The following is a 15,612-nucleotide window of genomic DNA, read 5'->3' on the forward strand; positions in this document are numbered from 1 at the left end:
CACTACTCATATGATCAACTTTGTATATAAAAGTATGTGTATATAACTGTTAACTTTGTATATAAAAGTATGTGTATATAACTGTATGTAGTATTTGTATACGATGTAAATATGTATAGCCTAGTATTTATGCATTATATTATTAAAGTGTTTGAATGATGCTAAAGTATTTCAATATCCGAGGAAACAGTAGTAAATTTCCCCACAATGAGTTTGGGTACATATGTATATCTAAGATGACTTAAATTATAAAAGCCTTTTATGTATAAGCTAGCTTTTGTAACAACACATATCTTACGAAAAATTACTTATGTGAAGATGGTTTTAGTAGTACAAATGATAGTTATTGTATCGTTAAAAATATCAAAGTGAACGAAGTCGCAAAGTCGATTCTATGTCATGTTTTTCCTAAACGCGTTGACTTAAAGGAGAACGTTATTTTGGTTGTTTTATCACTGGCACAAACCCATAACAATGCAGTGTATGTATGATAATTCTAAACTATTATTCACTACCAAAATAACGATGATATTTTGTATTGAAAATTAATGTTACGTATATTCCAAACATTATTACTACGTAGCATGAATAGTACTATAAAAATTTTGAAAGATAATCTTGCTGTGAACGCTACCATAATTTGATTTTCATAAACGTACGTACATTTTGTCAGCTGGCTGGCCTCGCATAGATAAAATTGATTTCACTGATATGGAATTACTCCACGAATAGCCTTTTTATTATGAAGATATGACGATAATATATAAGGTAAAAATGCTTTTATGTATTTCGTTTACGCTTCGTCGCCAATAACAAACAGCAATACTTACGATAATCTATGACAAATAGCGTTTGTATGACTTCATTGTTCAGAGAAGTTATATACGAATACTGCCAAAATAATAATGAAGTTCGAATTAATTTTAGCCTTAATGTTATTACTACTGTAATTACACTACCACTACTATTAAAATTTCTAAAAGTTTATCAAAACAAAAAATGTCGCTTTGAACGCAACCGTATACATAAACCATTTTCGTAAGTAAAGGTATATGCTTACATTTTGTGGCTGGCCACTCCGACGATAAGTTGAGTGCAATGATGTGGAATTATTCTTCGAATAGGCTATTTATTATGAAGATATGACTATAATATGTATGGTAAGAATGGTTTTATTACCTTTATTGTCAGTTAATATCATAATGTGAATGTTTGTGTACGTTGGTGGTTATCGCACTGCAACTACGCTTAGCCTACCAATGAACGTCGTACATAAACCTTGAATAGGCTATTTATTTCGAAGATAGGACAATAATATATTAGGTGAGAATGGTTTTATTACCTTTATTGTCAGTTAATATCATTATATGAGTCTTTAAATGAATGTTGGTAGTTATCGGACCACGGCCGAGGGTTAGCCTACCGAAAAACATCGCATACGCAACACAACAAACCCGTGATGCAGCGATTCATACCAGTGATGTAACATGAGAAACGGTCCAAGAAAAAACCCGTGATTAACTGGATCCGTGAATACTGATCCGTGAATAAGCGATGCCCCATTGTATATGTACAAAGATGTGTGACATATGTTATGTTTCTTGTACAGGCAGTCCCCGGTTATTGGCAGGGGTTCCTTTTCGGCGGGGTGCTGATAAGCGAAAACCGCCATTAACCGAAACTCAGCTGTTTATGGTGCTTTTGGCGGCAAGTTTTTGTAATGGCACCCCTGTTAAGTATGTTATGGTGCCATAACTATTGGATGATTGGCTAGTGATGGCCTCGTGTCCATAGGAACTTCAGAGCTCCTGAAGTTTTTATTCAGTTGGTGTTGCTCATTGGGTCTGATTACCATCTGGGAAGAATCAGATTTTAATCCATCAAAGATGACATTATATCTAGGGATGGATCCATATACAGGCAGTCCCTGGTTATCAGTGATCCAGTTTTATGGCACTTATCTAATACCGAAAATTGCAGATTTCCAGTTATCGACAATAAAGCATTGGCAACAATACATACCTAAAAGAGGCACCATTAAATGGTTATTGGCGCCAATAAGCACCGATCGGTTATCAGCAATTTTCTCTTTATCATCAAGCCATCGGAACAACTCCCACTGATAACCAGGTACTGCCTGTATAGCATTCCTTATGGATTGACCCCTTTAGACAGAGTAGAGATTCCTGGCACTGTTGTAGTGTAGGAGTACCTGGGCTTGCAAGCACCTCCAGCAAAGTTATGTACAAGGGTTATGAACCATTGATCATCAGAAAAAGTTGGTACCTTTCATGAGATGCTGGTTACATTTCCTGCAATGGCAGCTAAACAAGAAGTGGTCTTCTTTTTATGGTGGCAGAACCTTCAGAACCTCCTACCAAGAGTGCCTTTAGCTATTCCAGATGCAGACCTGTTATTCTCAGAAATCTTAAGAGAGGGATGGGTGCTCATCTTCAGACTCAACAGCCTCAATTTGTTGTTTAAAGGAGGAAAAGTAATTCCCCATCTGTTTTATAGAGGTGAACGTCATCTTCTTTGCCCTAAGTGAATTCTCTATTATTTTGTTCAGAAAGATGGTGGGAGTCACATCAGTCAATTCCACAATTAGAGCTTACTTGAGAAATAAGGTTAGTGACTAGATCTTAGAAAAGCGCCTCCTGAGGATACAAGTCCTGCTATGGACAAGAGAAAAACATACCTTGATTCCTAGGTATGTATATTTCTGGGAAGTATAATAGATTGGTCTATTCTTTCAGCAGACAGAGCCAGTTCGTACCTCAGAATGGCTCCTCATCTCAAAGTTGTGGAGAATGTGGGAAATCTACCAATGGACTTGACTCCGACCTGAATGATAAACTGCCAAATTATTACTCTGCCTTTGCAGATCAGCAGCCAGTATCATGTGATAATCTATAAAGTTCATACTTTTCCTTCATTCTCACTAATCAGGAGAATTATAGACAAGCTAAGAGCCTCAAAAGGGAAAATTCTGCTACTGGTGGCTACTTAATAGCTTCAACTTAATATTCCTGATAGACAGTCCATGGGCCCTCCCACCTTTGTACAGATTTTTGAACCAACTTCATTTCAGAAATTTCTAGCAAATTTGCACCTGCTCAGCCTTCGCTCATTGAGGCCTTCAAGTAAAGCCACTCTGTTAAAAGAGGATTATGAAACAATTAGATGTCATTTCCACCCGTAATTAAGTCTGCTTCCACCAAGCTTTGTCAGACCAAGTAAAGAACTTTCTCTGGCTGTTGTCACCAGACAGATTAATCTTAGTAGATCCATCATTCAGCCAGTAGCAAACTACTTTCTCTTGTTAAGGAGGATGCAGACATTGTTTGTGTCTATATTTAAAGTTCTTACCTCAACCTTGGCATAAGTGGTTGAGAGCAGAAATTGGGATATTTACTCTTCTAGTGAACTGAGACACATGTGCCAAAGCTGTGAGAGAGAAGTGCCTCTCAATACCCTAAGGCCTACTTGCTAAGACATGCTTCGTCTTGAGGTATTTATCAAACCCAGTGCCTGAATCCCTCAGGTTCACTGCCAAGATTTTGTCATCTTCCTCCTAATGCCAGGCTATTCCAGTTTATTATTTTTGCCTTGCCAGTGGAGGCAGGAAGAGAAACAGATCTTGCCTCTTACCCAGTCAGGTTTGTAAGATCATACCTTAAGAGGATGGATGCTTTTAGAAATTAAGGTTTGCAATTGTTCCTAGTGTCACGAAAAGAATATCATATAGTTTTCCCAAGTCTTAAAGGAAGGAGTACAAACCATGGTTCCTCAGTGCTACAGTTCCAAAATAAATTCACAAATCTTACCCTTGTGTAAACAAAGGGGTTTTCTGTTAAAACAAGTGAATTTTTTAAAGAAAAAGAAAATTAATGTAAACCATTCAGTTTATACGTATGGCCCTCCTCTTGGTCCCTCTGGTCTTGCAAGAAGTCCAGACAAGATTATAGGCGTAGCCAATGTGGGAAGTGTTTTTCTTCATTATAAAGTGTCTTTTGCAGTGTTGATTTTACAGATAAGCTTGTGGAAATTATGGTTTTTCCACAAAACCAATTTTATTTTAGAGGTATAATAGTCATGAATGTTCTCTTATCAAGTAGCATTGGTTATTGATTGTAACCACTGAATGTGTTAGACATAAATAATTTGTAAGGTTATGAATAAATAATTTTCTTAATTTTTGTATTATTTAACAATATTTTTTCATTGTATAATTATTAAACTTTTATTTAAAGCTGAAACTCTTAAGGTATATATTACATGTATGTTGCAAATTGCCCATCCTGGTGATCTGTACTTGACTTAATATTTATTATTTGTAATGAATTATACCAACTATTAAGATACTAACTAAAAAGTGTGCCAGGCATGTTTGGCAAATGTGAAAAATGAAGAGGATAATTGGCTGAGATCCTGTATGACACTTGCTGTCCAGTTCACCTACTCCCACCAGACAAGACCTGAAAGTGGACCTTATCACTAGTTAGATTTTTGTGAGTGCAAGTGTGGTTTGCAGAAGTATTTTAGCTGTTTCATGGTAAAATGGTTGCATTTCTTATGATTTTCCATCAACATTAAATGTTTATCCCAAGCAGTATTAGAGATAGGTCTGTAAGGTTATGCTTAACAGACAATTGTCTTAACAGGATGTATTCCTTAAGTCAAGATAGGCAAACATTTTCTAAGGAATGCTGGGGAATGACTTGTAATGAAGATGACAGGTTTAATTAATAAGGGTTTTCAACCTGGGGGTACGCCAAGGATCTGTCAGGTGTTATGCACTTGCCACGGGTTATTATGGTTAGGGGGTTGGACACCCACTTGCTGAAAGGCAGGACACCTCCACTGCAGTTCAGATGGTAAGCTTATAAGAGTGAATTGCCTTTTTTCTCTGCAAAGTGAAATAGACAGATACTTTTATGATGTCTCTGAAGGAAACTTCAAGCTATTTTTCTCTGCAAAGTGAAATAGACAGATACTTTTATGATGTCTCTGAAGGAAACTTCAAGCTAATTAGAGACCCTTTCCATGCAGATGTTGGTTTGGTTAATGATGCTATTAGGGAATTTATTGAACTTATGAATGGCTCCAGTGCTAGTTATCTATTTGAGAAAAAGTTTTTAGTCAGGTTTTGGTGTAAAATATCCAAATCATATGTGAAACTGGTTTATCCAGCATACTTGTCATAAAATGAAAACGAAGGTCTCAAACGAATATGGAAGCCAGCCTTCAATGTGCTTTAGCAAAAAATTTGCCTATTTGAGGTATTTTCCATAGGGAAATATTCACTAATTACTTTATTAATAAACATTTATAAGAGATTTTAGAGGTGGTGTACATCCCCCGCACATACCGGGGATCGACTGTACACTTATTCTAGTGGCTTCAGGAACAGCCCTATGGATCAATTAGCTACAAGAATTCTCTCAAGAAGTAAGTTGGTTTTATGAGAGCAGAGATGCGGTTTTATGAATTCTACCACATTTCAGAGTAAAGAATGATATTTAGGTGAAGACCTACCCAGACATGTGCACATTCATGGTTTATATATTGTCTTTGATTGGTAAGGAAGAAGAATAACTTTTTTGTCCAGTCAGAGGATTGTGTATATATGTGGACAGGCTTAACCTTTACATAATAATTTTACTAATTGCTTTGCTTAGGAAGCCAAGTCTTCTTATGTCCAATGCTGCAATGTTCTTTTTTGTAAAATTGTTAGTTAAAGTCAGTGTGTGAACACCTTGATTCAACAGTATTACTTTTGCTGAAGTTGGAAATCCAAGATGTATATGCAGCTAGTACTACATCATTTGACGTTCTCAAAAGCGTTTCGCTGGAAGAGGTAGTCAATGCTGCCCAGTGGAGGTGTAAATCTGTTTTGCAGATTGTTTGTGGGAATTATAAATCCCTTAGTCCTCTAGTTGTAGTGGGGGCAATGGTTTCTTGAGCCAACAAAGTGAGTAACCATTCTTGTTCAGTTTTATCTTTTTGATAAGGTTTTGTTGTTGTGGGAAGCACAAAAGTAGTGCTGTGTACATATACTATATGTGCTATACTAGTTGGGGGTTGTAGTTTGCTGTCTTTTGAGCTTCTAGGACCATTGCATAGGGTCATTATTACCACTGCTTCTCTGGAAGTATCAGACCCCAATAAGGATGCCTACTGCAGTCGTTCCCAAGGGCCTTACAACCTTATGTTTCCACTATTCTGGTGGCAGTATTCCCCAAGAACAGTACCACAGCAGGTAAGGAATGTTTATAATTACTTATTAGTAACTGGGGATTTTTTTTTAGATAGTTGCCTAACCCACCTTACAATATGGTATTGAGCTATCTTACTAGGCAGTCCCCGGATTAAGACAGTGATTCTGTTTCAGTGGCCTACTGCAAGTCGGAAATCGCTGTAACCCAGAGCATTGTTAGAAAAATGTATAAAAATGAGAGAGAGAGAGAGAGAGAGAGAGAGAGAGAGAGAGAGAGAGAGAGAGAGAGAGAGAGAGAGAGAGAGAGAGAGAGAGAGATGTTTATGGAAGCCTGGGAAAAGAAACATGGTTGTAAGCTTTACACTGGCAATAAACTGGCTTTCTCCCTCTTTGTAGGTGGGACCTCCTCATAGTGAACCCTCCAAGTGCCTACTGCTCCTTAAACTGGTTTTCTCACCTTGTTAATTTTTTTTTTTTTTTTTTTTTTTTTTTTTTTTTTTTTTTTTTTTTTTTTTTCAGGATTGATCCTGAGAAACCAGCCCGAGAAGAGTCTACTCGAGACTCAGAGGTCTGGAAAAACTAACACCTATTAATAATAATAATAACAGTTGTCCGGATTTCAGCGCCATAATCCTAGTTACAGCGCCCAGTTTTTTAATTAGTGTATTTGTGCCATAAATACAAATTCACTGTAGGACTTGACAGCTGTAATCTGGGGACTGTCAGTAGTTGGTAAGATTCATTATAAATCATTTAAATTTTCATAATGGAATAGTATGTATGTATTCAATAATTACCAACTACTAAGTAAGATCCCTTCCAGTTTCTCCACTTAGTGGGTTTTCTTAAAAGTTTTTCTGGAGATATGGTAAACATTCAAATCTTACATGGTAGTGGGTTGGTGAACTAGAGAGCAACTGTTATAATGGATTTCATACAATTATTTATTTTTCACATTTGCCAAATGTGGGGGCATGTTTTAGTATATAGTTATCTTAATAGTTGTAAGTAGTATTGAAATATTGTAATGAATTTTATGAAAATTTATATTTTGTTAAATTATTTCAGAAAATGGACAACCTTTGCATGATCGGGGAGAAAGCCCGTGGTCAGGCAAACAGAGAAAAGTTCAATAGGTACAAGGTACTGGCTTTAGGTTACACAGCTGTGATTATGTTTTGTTATTATAAAGAGGAATATGAACGAGAATATGGTGAACTACAGGATTTAACTGAAACCGAACTTGGTAAGTGAAAATGTGTACTAATTATATTTTATCTTCATCACTTGCATTATGATTAATGTCTGATAATTTTTCTTTTATAAAGTAGCCACTGTGAGTCCTCAAAGGAGTTAAACTTTCATGGTCCTCCCGGCCTCCATAAGACAGACCAATTGGCATAAAACAGACCAACCAATTGCAAAGAATTCTCTTATAGTTGGTCTTGGCCAGAATAGTGCTGTTGGCGCAGTAATAGAATATAATGGACTCAGGACAGGAGGGCTATATATCCTGCCCTACACAAACTGCCTTGGTTTTCTCTACATCTACATGTACAGATGTGACAATAGTGCATATGTCGGCATTCCTTCTCATTACACTCTGATCTGTCCAAGAGTTCACTTATCCATAGGCTTTGGTCCGGAAATAGTGTTTAACTGCATTTGTTGATCATCATAACACCACTCAAGCTAAGTACTTAGTTTTAAGACCTAGAGATAAATTTTATTTCCTTAAAATTTTAACAGGTAGGCTTATATTTTTTAAGATTGGAAGACAGTAGGCCTCTTGCAAGAAGTTATGTAGGTCACTAGGCTACGCTGCAATTGTAGTGCTGTTTTTTTTCTTGTTTAAGAAATTGAAAATTAGCATTGTGGCAATAATATTAGATAATTTAGTTATTAAAACTCATTATTCATTAACTTTTGTAATATTAATAGATAGTTTGAGATATGAAAAGGGTAAATCAGGTTAGCCTAACCTCTTATTTATAAAACATGGAGGTAATCGTTGTTGCCAATTGTGCTTGACTTATGAGCCTTGGTGTTTACTAAAGGCCAGTATTTCCTCTGCAGTGTTTTATAATCAAACTAAGGGATTTTGTGATAGTATAGAGAGTACCAGTTATTCTTTTTCGTAATGGTGAGCTTTACCAAGCAATTTGAAATCTTTAGAGATACTGATTTTATGTATTTTTTTTGTACAGTAATTTCAATTATTGATTTTAATTATGTACAAACTAATGTAAGCCTATATAACCTTTACTTGGTGCTTGCAAATAGACCAGGTAATCAAAGGTTATGCAATGTTTAGTAATGTATAGTATAGCTATTGATTTATTTTTGCCTTGAGGTAAGAAGCCTTTGTGAGTATATCCTGCAAGGCAATGTTTTTGTAGTAATTATGAATTAATATTTTGATATATTACTATTTCATGAATACGACCCATTGATTATGCTACCTTACATCATAGTTTGGACACATACTTGTGGCTGTGTTGACCTGTTTTAAATTGAAGTGTTTGCTGCATATACAGTGATATAGGTAACTAACACTAGGTAGTTTTTATTAAACACTGGATCCTTTTATCACTTTTGGGCTAATATTATGCAGGACCTACACATTAGTTCTGCTGCAACGAATTGCTCTGTCTGCTTTATGCCTGTGGAAATGGCTCATAACTACCTGCCATAATCCCGCCCCAGAAGGAATAAATGAGAATTTGGTTGGTTGCTGTACACATGTGAAATATGCAACATGCTCCTGGCAGTAAGTTTAAATGATGAATGAGCTCATTTTTAAGTTGTTTCAATAAGTTATAGTTTTCAGTAGGAATACAGAAGGAAATTACTTTACATCATTCAGGCAAAATTATGGCAGTATGTTTCCATCCCTCTCCAAGCAGAATCCACATTTGGGCCAATACTTAAAAAAAAACAGTGGATTCTAGGAACTCCCACTGTATCTCCTCCAATGGAAACAGAGATTCTTTCCTTGGGAGAGAGGTTACTAATACCCGACAGTAAGTGGATATAGTCAATGGAATTTCCCTTCTGAATCTGGAAGATCTGGGAAACAGTCTTCTGCTTTACTTAAGAGACATACTTCAGATGAGAATCTTGCCTTTCCGATGCAGCTTATTGAAGGGGACCCGACTAGAGTCCACCCAAGTGTCTGTATCTTGTGGAGGGTAGTGATTTATCCTGGACTTCAATACTGCCAGTCAGTGGTGATATGACTGCCTTGGCTGAATCATTCATGCAGGTTTCCCTGATGGGAAGATTCTGCTAGCAGTACTTTCAGAATTCTGGGAGGAAATCATGAACAGTATTAAGGATAATCTTGCTACTGAGCATCAGGATATCAGAGATGCTATCCATGATTCCCAAGAGGAATTCAGCACCAATATCTGCCCCTGAGAATGATACTGATAACCCTTGGCAAGGCACCTCAATGTGCATCCTTTCACCAAATGAAAAATACTTCAATAATGAAAGGAAAATTGAATTGAGGTTTATGTAGAATTTTGGAACAGAACAGCCTCTCCCAATATTGAATGGCGCTGAAAGCCATAGAAGCAACTTTTCTCCAGTGTAATGGAATAATGTAACAACAATTATACAGAACGAATAACCTGTATGAGAGGCATCGGTCATCTGTCTCTTCACTTTTGAAACAGTCAGTCATGTGAAGACCGAGTATAAGAATTTTGTGGTGACTGGGAAACTAATTTCTGGTAGAACTAAAGCCATTTGTCTCCACCATCCCAGTCATGGAACTATAAACATGGAATGGACATACTCGTATAAATGTAATGAAGCTGATTGTCAGTGTGCGGCCCCATTAGAAAGGGTGGAGATGACGCTGAATTAACCTATTAAGACATAGTTTTGCAGAAGCTTTTTTTCACTCTGTCGTCCTTAATTTTCCATCTATTTTAATGAATATAGGATCATTGGAAAGCTCTTTAAAATCCCTTTTAAATGCATGTAATTAAGCGTGAGGAAAATACAGCGCTGCAGTGTTTTAAGTTAAGATATCCAGATATACATTTTACCTGGGTTCAGTTTTTACTCTACTGTTCCAAATTTTTTTATGTAAATTTTAATAAATTTATCATCGGTTAAAAGCTCTTGATAAGGAGGAGTGATAAGGTAGTTGCATTTGACGTCTTCAAGGGTTGCATGAGAGAGAGATTGAGTGAGAGTGTTGTTGGGTTGTTTGTAATGGTCAGGAATAATTCAAAGTGTTTTTGTGTGTTTGGTGTCATGTTTGTGTTTGGTGTTGCTGTGTGGTAGTGTGAATGCATGTGTTTTTCTGAAGAGTGTGAGTGAGCGAACTTTCGAGAGAGAGAGAAAGAGCGTAAGTGGTGGGTGGATAGTTAGCAGTGGTCTGCTTGTTGGGCGATCGTTTTGGGTTGTCTGCTGGAGAGGTTGCGAGTCTGTCTATGATCAGTTTCTGTACTGGACAGACGTTTTTGGCAGCATTCTTGGATATTGTTGATTGTCAGTTGTGTTGTGTTTCCGGATTGAATTGTTGTTTGATTTGCTGTTGATGTCGTATGCTTTGAGTTGTTGTGCCTGTGTTGTTGAGTTTGTTGTGCTTGTGTGTTGGTAGGCTGTTGAGCTTGTGAGTTTTAGTTGTTGTGAGTTATTGAGTGTTGTTGTTGGTGAGCTGTTGTGATTTCTTGGTGTTGTTTGTGAGTGGTTGTATGTGGACTTGTAAGGTTGTTTTTTTGATGTTGTTGGAGTTAGTCTGCACAGTGATTTGTTGTGTTGTTGAGTTGTTGTAATGGTGATAGTACTTGGTTGGTTGGTTTTGTGTTGTGATTCTCAGCAATTGTAGTGTCTCAACAACTGTATCCAGTGAATGGCACAGCGTCTCACCTTGAAGCCAGTCATTGATGATGAGTACGAGAGTGAGAAATTTCTGTATGAATCTATCAGTGAACCAATTGTCCTGTTGAATAAAGTAACGTAAAGGGAAAGTGTGGCTGAGGGTCTTTTTGAGAGTTGGTACGATTAACGTAATTGTGGGGAGCTTTGCTTCCTTTGTTGTTAGCTTTGATTCTGCCACATTGAAAAACTTTCCAATGTACCAAATGAGGCACTTACATATGTGTCTCATACAATAGAAGTAGTAATCATGAATGCCATGTGCCGAGACTGGGTGATTTCACATCTTTGCCATGGGGTTGTGTAATAAGTTTTACCACTAAAGCCTGTTGAATCCCTTATATATAATATCCTAAGTATCAAAGTCTGTATACTCTACTTTGATTGTTATGCACTATGTAGGTCTTATCACCTTGTTATCCAGTCTGTGTCACCTAGGGATTAACCCTATAACCTTGACACAATGGACTTAAATTGTAATTATGTTGACATATGCTTATTGCTTACTTATATCAGTCGTTGTTACAAAAAGAAACACACTTGTTGATATAAATAATTTATTTTTACAGATTACTTAAAAATCTAAGTCTTATTATTACTAATAATTTTATGTCTGTTTTAAATGTATTATCTTGTAAACCGAAATTACTAGATTGAATAATGTGTACTACTAACATAATGCGACAAATGTCATAGATGACAAGATATTGTCATGGAAAATTGAGAGATTACGCTTCAATCTGGTGAGGTGGACATTATGATACAAAGGTCTCTTCACCCTTTGGAATGGCAGCATGCTGCACACAGCAATTTTATGCATGTCCATCCCATGATTATAGGTATATGATCCCAGTATCTAATAGTTACAAAGGAATGGACAACACTTGTCCTCCCTTATGAGAGGAAAGAGCACCCATTGGACATGGCTGTACAACAATTTGGGACCCATGAGAAATCTTGGGGCAGCCATGGCAGAAATTTATGCCACCTCCTCAATATTATAACTTTTACTACTATGCTGGAAGTAACAATTAAGAGCTTTCAGTCTTTCAGAACTATGTTCACTGCAATAACCTAAACCCTGATGTGGACCCTATTGGGAGCACTCTGTGGCTTTCTGGAGTGTTGTATTAAGGTTTGAAAGGAAGCGTTGGTAGACTCCAATAGTATTTCGCTTCCCAGTGTAACCTCCCTATTGAATTTTCCCCTATCTGTTCTTGAAAAAGCAGAATCTGGGAAAGAATACTATTCTTGAGAGTTTCCTCTTCATTATCCTAAGAAAGAAAGCTTGGTATGAATCAGAGCCAACAAGCATCCAGTCACTACTAAAGGCTCCCTTCGACAACAGAAGAAAGGACAACAATAGCATTGGCAACCCTTTTAAAGCAGACGATGCTCTTACCAGGGAAAATGAAAATCAACTCCTGGACTGTGTATTATAGGGAAGGGAAAAGTGAAGCCCATGCAGTAAAGTCCTTCTGTTTAGGGGACAGTAATTTTTAATGGGCTATGGTAGAGATGGTCACACTCTCCCCTCCTCCAAAGTAGTTTTTATTCCAAAACCCAGGCCCCTTTTAAAAAATAGAGAAAGACGGCTTTATATGCCACCACTCTTCTGTGTTCTCAAGAGGCATTTCTCCTAATGAAGGGTGATATTGAACCATCAGATTTGAACAAACATATTGTTTGCATAGATTTTTACATATACTGTACTTTTATTTTTATTTTATGGTGACCTACCTACTATGCATTTCGGGACTGCGAGTCATCGTTTTCCTCAAATGTCTTTCAAACTAATTATTTGATCAAATTGGTACTTTAACATAGTATACAAGACACCTCCCGCAAATTTTTGGTAATATAGTGCATCGTCAAATGGTGTTAGTTAAGGTATTTCTCTTAACTTACAAGGTGTTGCAAAGCATTGCCGATCTATGCTTTCGGATGTCCTTTACCCCAACCTGTTGCTCCCTCCCCAGCTCTCACTCAACCCACCTTCCTGGCCTTCCTGTCTCGGCTGCTCACTTTCATGCCTATCATAATATATAAAGTAATACTGGCTGCTCTAAATATGTTGGTTTATGTAAATTCTGTTAATTTAATTATTATTGTATTTTCTTTGATTATATAAATGGGAGTAGGCTAAAGAGCGTATGACTGTCACTCTGTTCACCAAGGCCATGAGAGACAAGGTCTGCTCACTTTACCCAAATTCCCAAGTAGATGGAGCTTTGTCTACTTCCTTATTACGTCAGCAGGTGAATTGCTGTAAAGGAAAACCAAAGAAAATGAGTATAATTTGGGCATTTCTGTATTCATATCACTACAATTTTGTTTCTTATAATCTAACGTCAGTAATGAGGATGCAATTTTTGTACCGTACTGAGTTTAGTGAATGAGTTGATCTTCATTCATCTTGAATTATATTACTTATAATTAATGTAAAGTGACGCACTGTATTCATAAACAATGGACCTCCCATATTCGTGTTCTCCGGACTGGCGGACTCGCACATTTACAGATTTCTCTTGGGAACGTTTCCCCGCATTATTCGCGGAAATTCCTGTTTTTTTTTTTTTTTTTTTTTACCAATTTCATCATAAAATGCACTTTTTGTGATAAAACTATTAAAATACCATGTACTATAAAAATTTTTAGTGTGTTTTTTTTTGAGTTTTAACTAACAAAATAGGCTGTTTTCAGCCTTGGAGAATTACTTAAAAATGCAAAAGAACCTATATTAATATTAAGGGATTTTAATACTCACAACCCAGTATGCGACTGTAGCTGTTCAAACTCAAATAGAGCAGGAAGTAAAGTAGAAGAATTTTTTATTTCAAGTGATATGTACTGTATAAATGATGATGAAGTTAATACATATTATTCAAAAACACATGGAACATTTTCCTCTGTAGATTAACTCTTATGTTCAACAAGTATAGTTGACAGATTGGATTGGAACACAGTTGATGACTTGCACACCGGTGATCATTTCCCAATACAGTATTACAAAATAATCCAGCAAAACATGTTTCTCACTATAACATTTATAAATTAGATTGGAAGAAGTATGAAATGCACACTAGAAGTATACCACCATTTGAATATCTAAAAGTCTATAATGAAACTAATAAGTGTCTTGTTGATTTCATTAAAAATGCTACTGATAAAGCAATACCAAACTCAAAACCCCATCCAACAAAGCATAAAGTTCCATGGTGGTCCAATGAGCTAACAGAATTAATAAATATACAACACTCAATCGGGAGACGATTGGATAATTTGAATAGAAAGTTCAGTAAAATAAATAAAACATTACCAATATTAGGAGGTACTTTACGAAAAATGATTATATTATTGCTATAAATTGATGCATTAAAGCCTCTATACAACAAAATATCTGCAAAATTTATAAAGGAAGTAATTTAAGGAAGAATAATTTCATGGAGGAAATATGTATCAGAACTCTCTAATAATACTCCCATACAAAAAATATGGGAAAAATTCAGGAAAATAAATGGTACCCATGCGAAACCACCTAGACATGCCATATTAAAAGACGGAGAAAGAATACTTGATCCAAAAGAAATAAGTACTAATATAATATGAGAAAACTTAGCATGTGTAAGTAGTGATAGAAATTTAGATGACCACTTCCACACAAAGAAAAGTAATATAGAACTAACAATAAATTTCTAAACAATAGAAGACATATATTATAATAGGAAAATTATTATGGAACAGTTGGAATATGCTTTCACAAACAGCAATAAATCTGCTCCTGGAGGTGACAATATTTGTTTTGAGATGATCTGCCACTTAGCACCTCTGGCAAAATCATATTTAATAAAATTTTATAATCATTTATGGCTTAGAAATTTGTTTCCTGATGTTTGGCGTAAAGCAATAATAATTCCTATCCCCAAACCTGGAAAAGATCCAAGGAATGCAAATAAGTACAGACCAATTTCTCTAACAAGTTGCTTATGCAGATTACTAGAAAAAATGGTAAGTGGTCGATTAACATGCTCTCTCTAACCTCGAAGACCATATACGTAGAGGATTTGAGCAAAAACAAATAACTGTAGCAGTCTTTTTTGACATTGAAAAGGTTATGATAGTACATGGAGGTACCCTATTTTAAAAACTTTACAAAATAACAACATCCGCGGACATTTACCTAGGTTCATCCAAAACTTTTTAACAAATCGTAGTTTTCAAGTGAGAATTGATGGATATTGTCCAGAACATTTCCACTTGAAAATGGTGTTCCATAGGAAGTGTCCTTAGTGGCACACTGTTTACCCTAGCAATTAATGATATTAATAAAAAACAACCTACTGGAATTTGAAAGCAACCTGTACATGGATGATTTTGCCATATAATATTCAGCCTCTCGTATTAAACATACCGAGCACATCATTAATAAAAGTATGATAAAAATAAATGAATGGACTCCAACTGTAGGATTTAAGTTATCCATACATAAGACTCAA

General features: G+C 36.1%; 1 protein-coding gene across 3 annotated transcripts in view; it reads left to right on the plus strand.

The window, feature by feature from the left end:
* LOC135207901 (uncharacterized) overlaps positions 1-15,612 on the plus strand; it is a 223,490-nt gene that overhangs the window by 132,388 nt on the left and 75,490 nt on the right. For 2 of the 3 annotated variants that reach the window (XM_064239820.1, XM_064239821.1), the window contains one exon: positions 7,289-7,466. In XM_064239820.1, the coding sequence (XP_064095890.1) occupies positions 7,289-7,466 (178 nt within the window). Of the gene's footprint in view, positions 1-6,933; positions 6,953-7,288; positions 7,467-15,612 lie in introns of those variants that run through there. The other variant, XM_064239822.1, reaches the window with a different exon arrangement.

The sequence above is a fragment of the Macrobrachium nipponense genome, chromosome 34 (genome assembly GCF_015104395.2).
Source record: "Macrobrachium nipponense isolate FS-2020 chromosome 34, ASM1510439v2, whole genome shotgun sequence".
Classification (NCBI taxonomy): Eukaryota; Metazoa; Arthropoda; class Malacostraca; order Decapoda; family Palaemonidae; genus Macrobrachium; species Macrobrachium nipponense.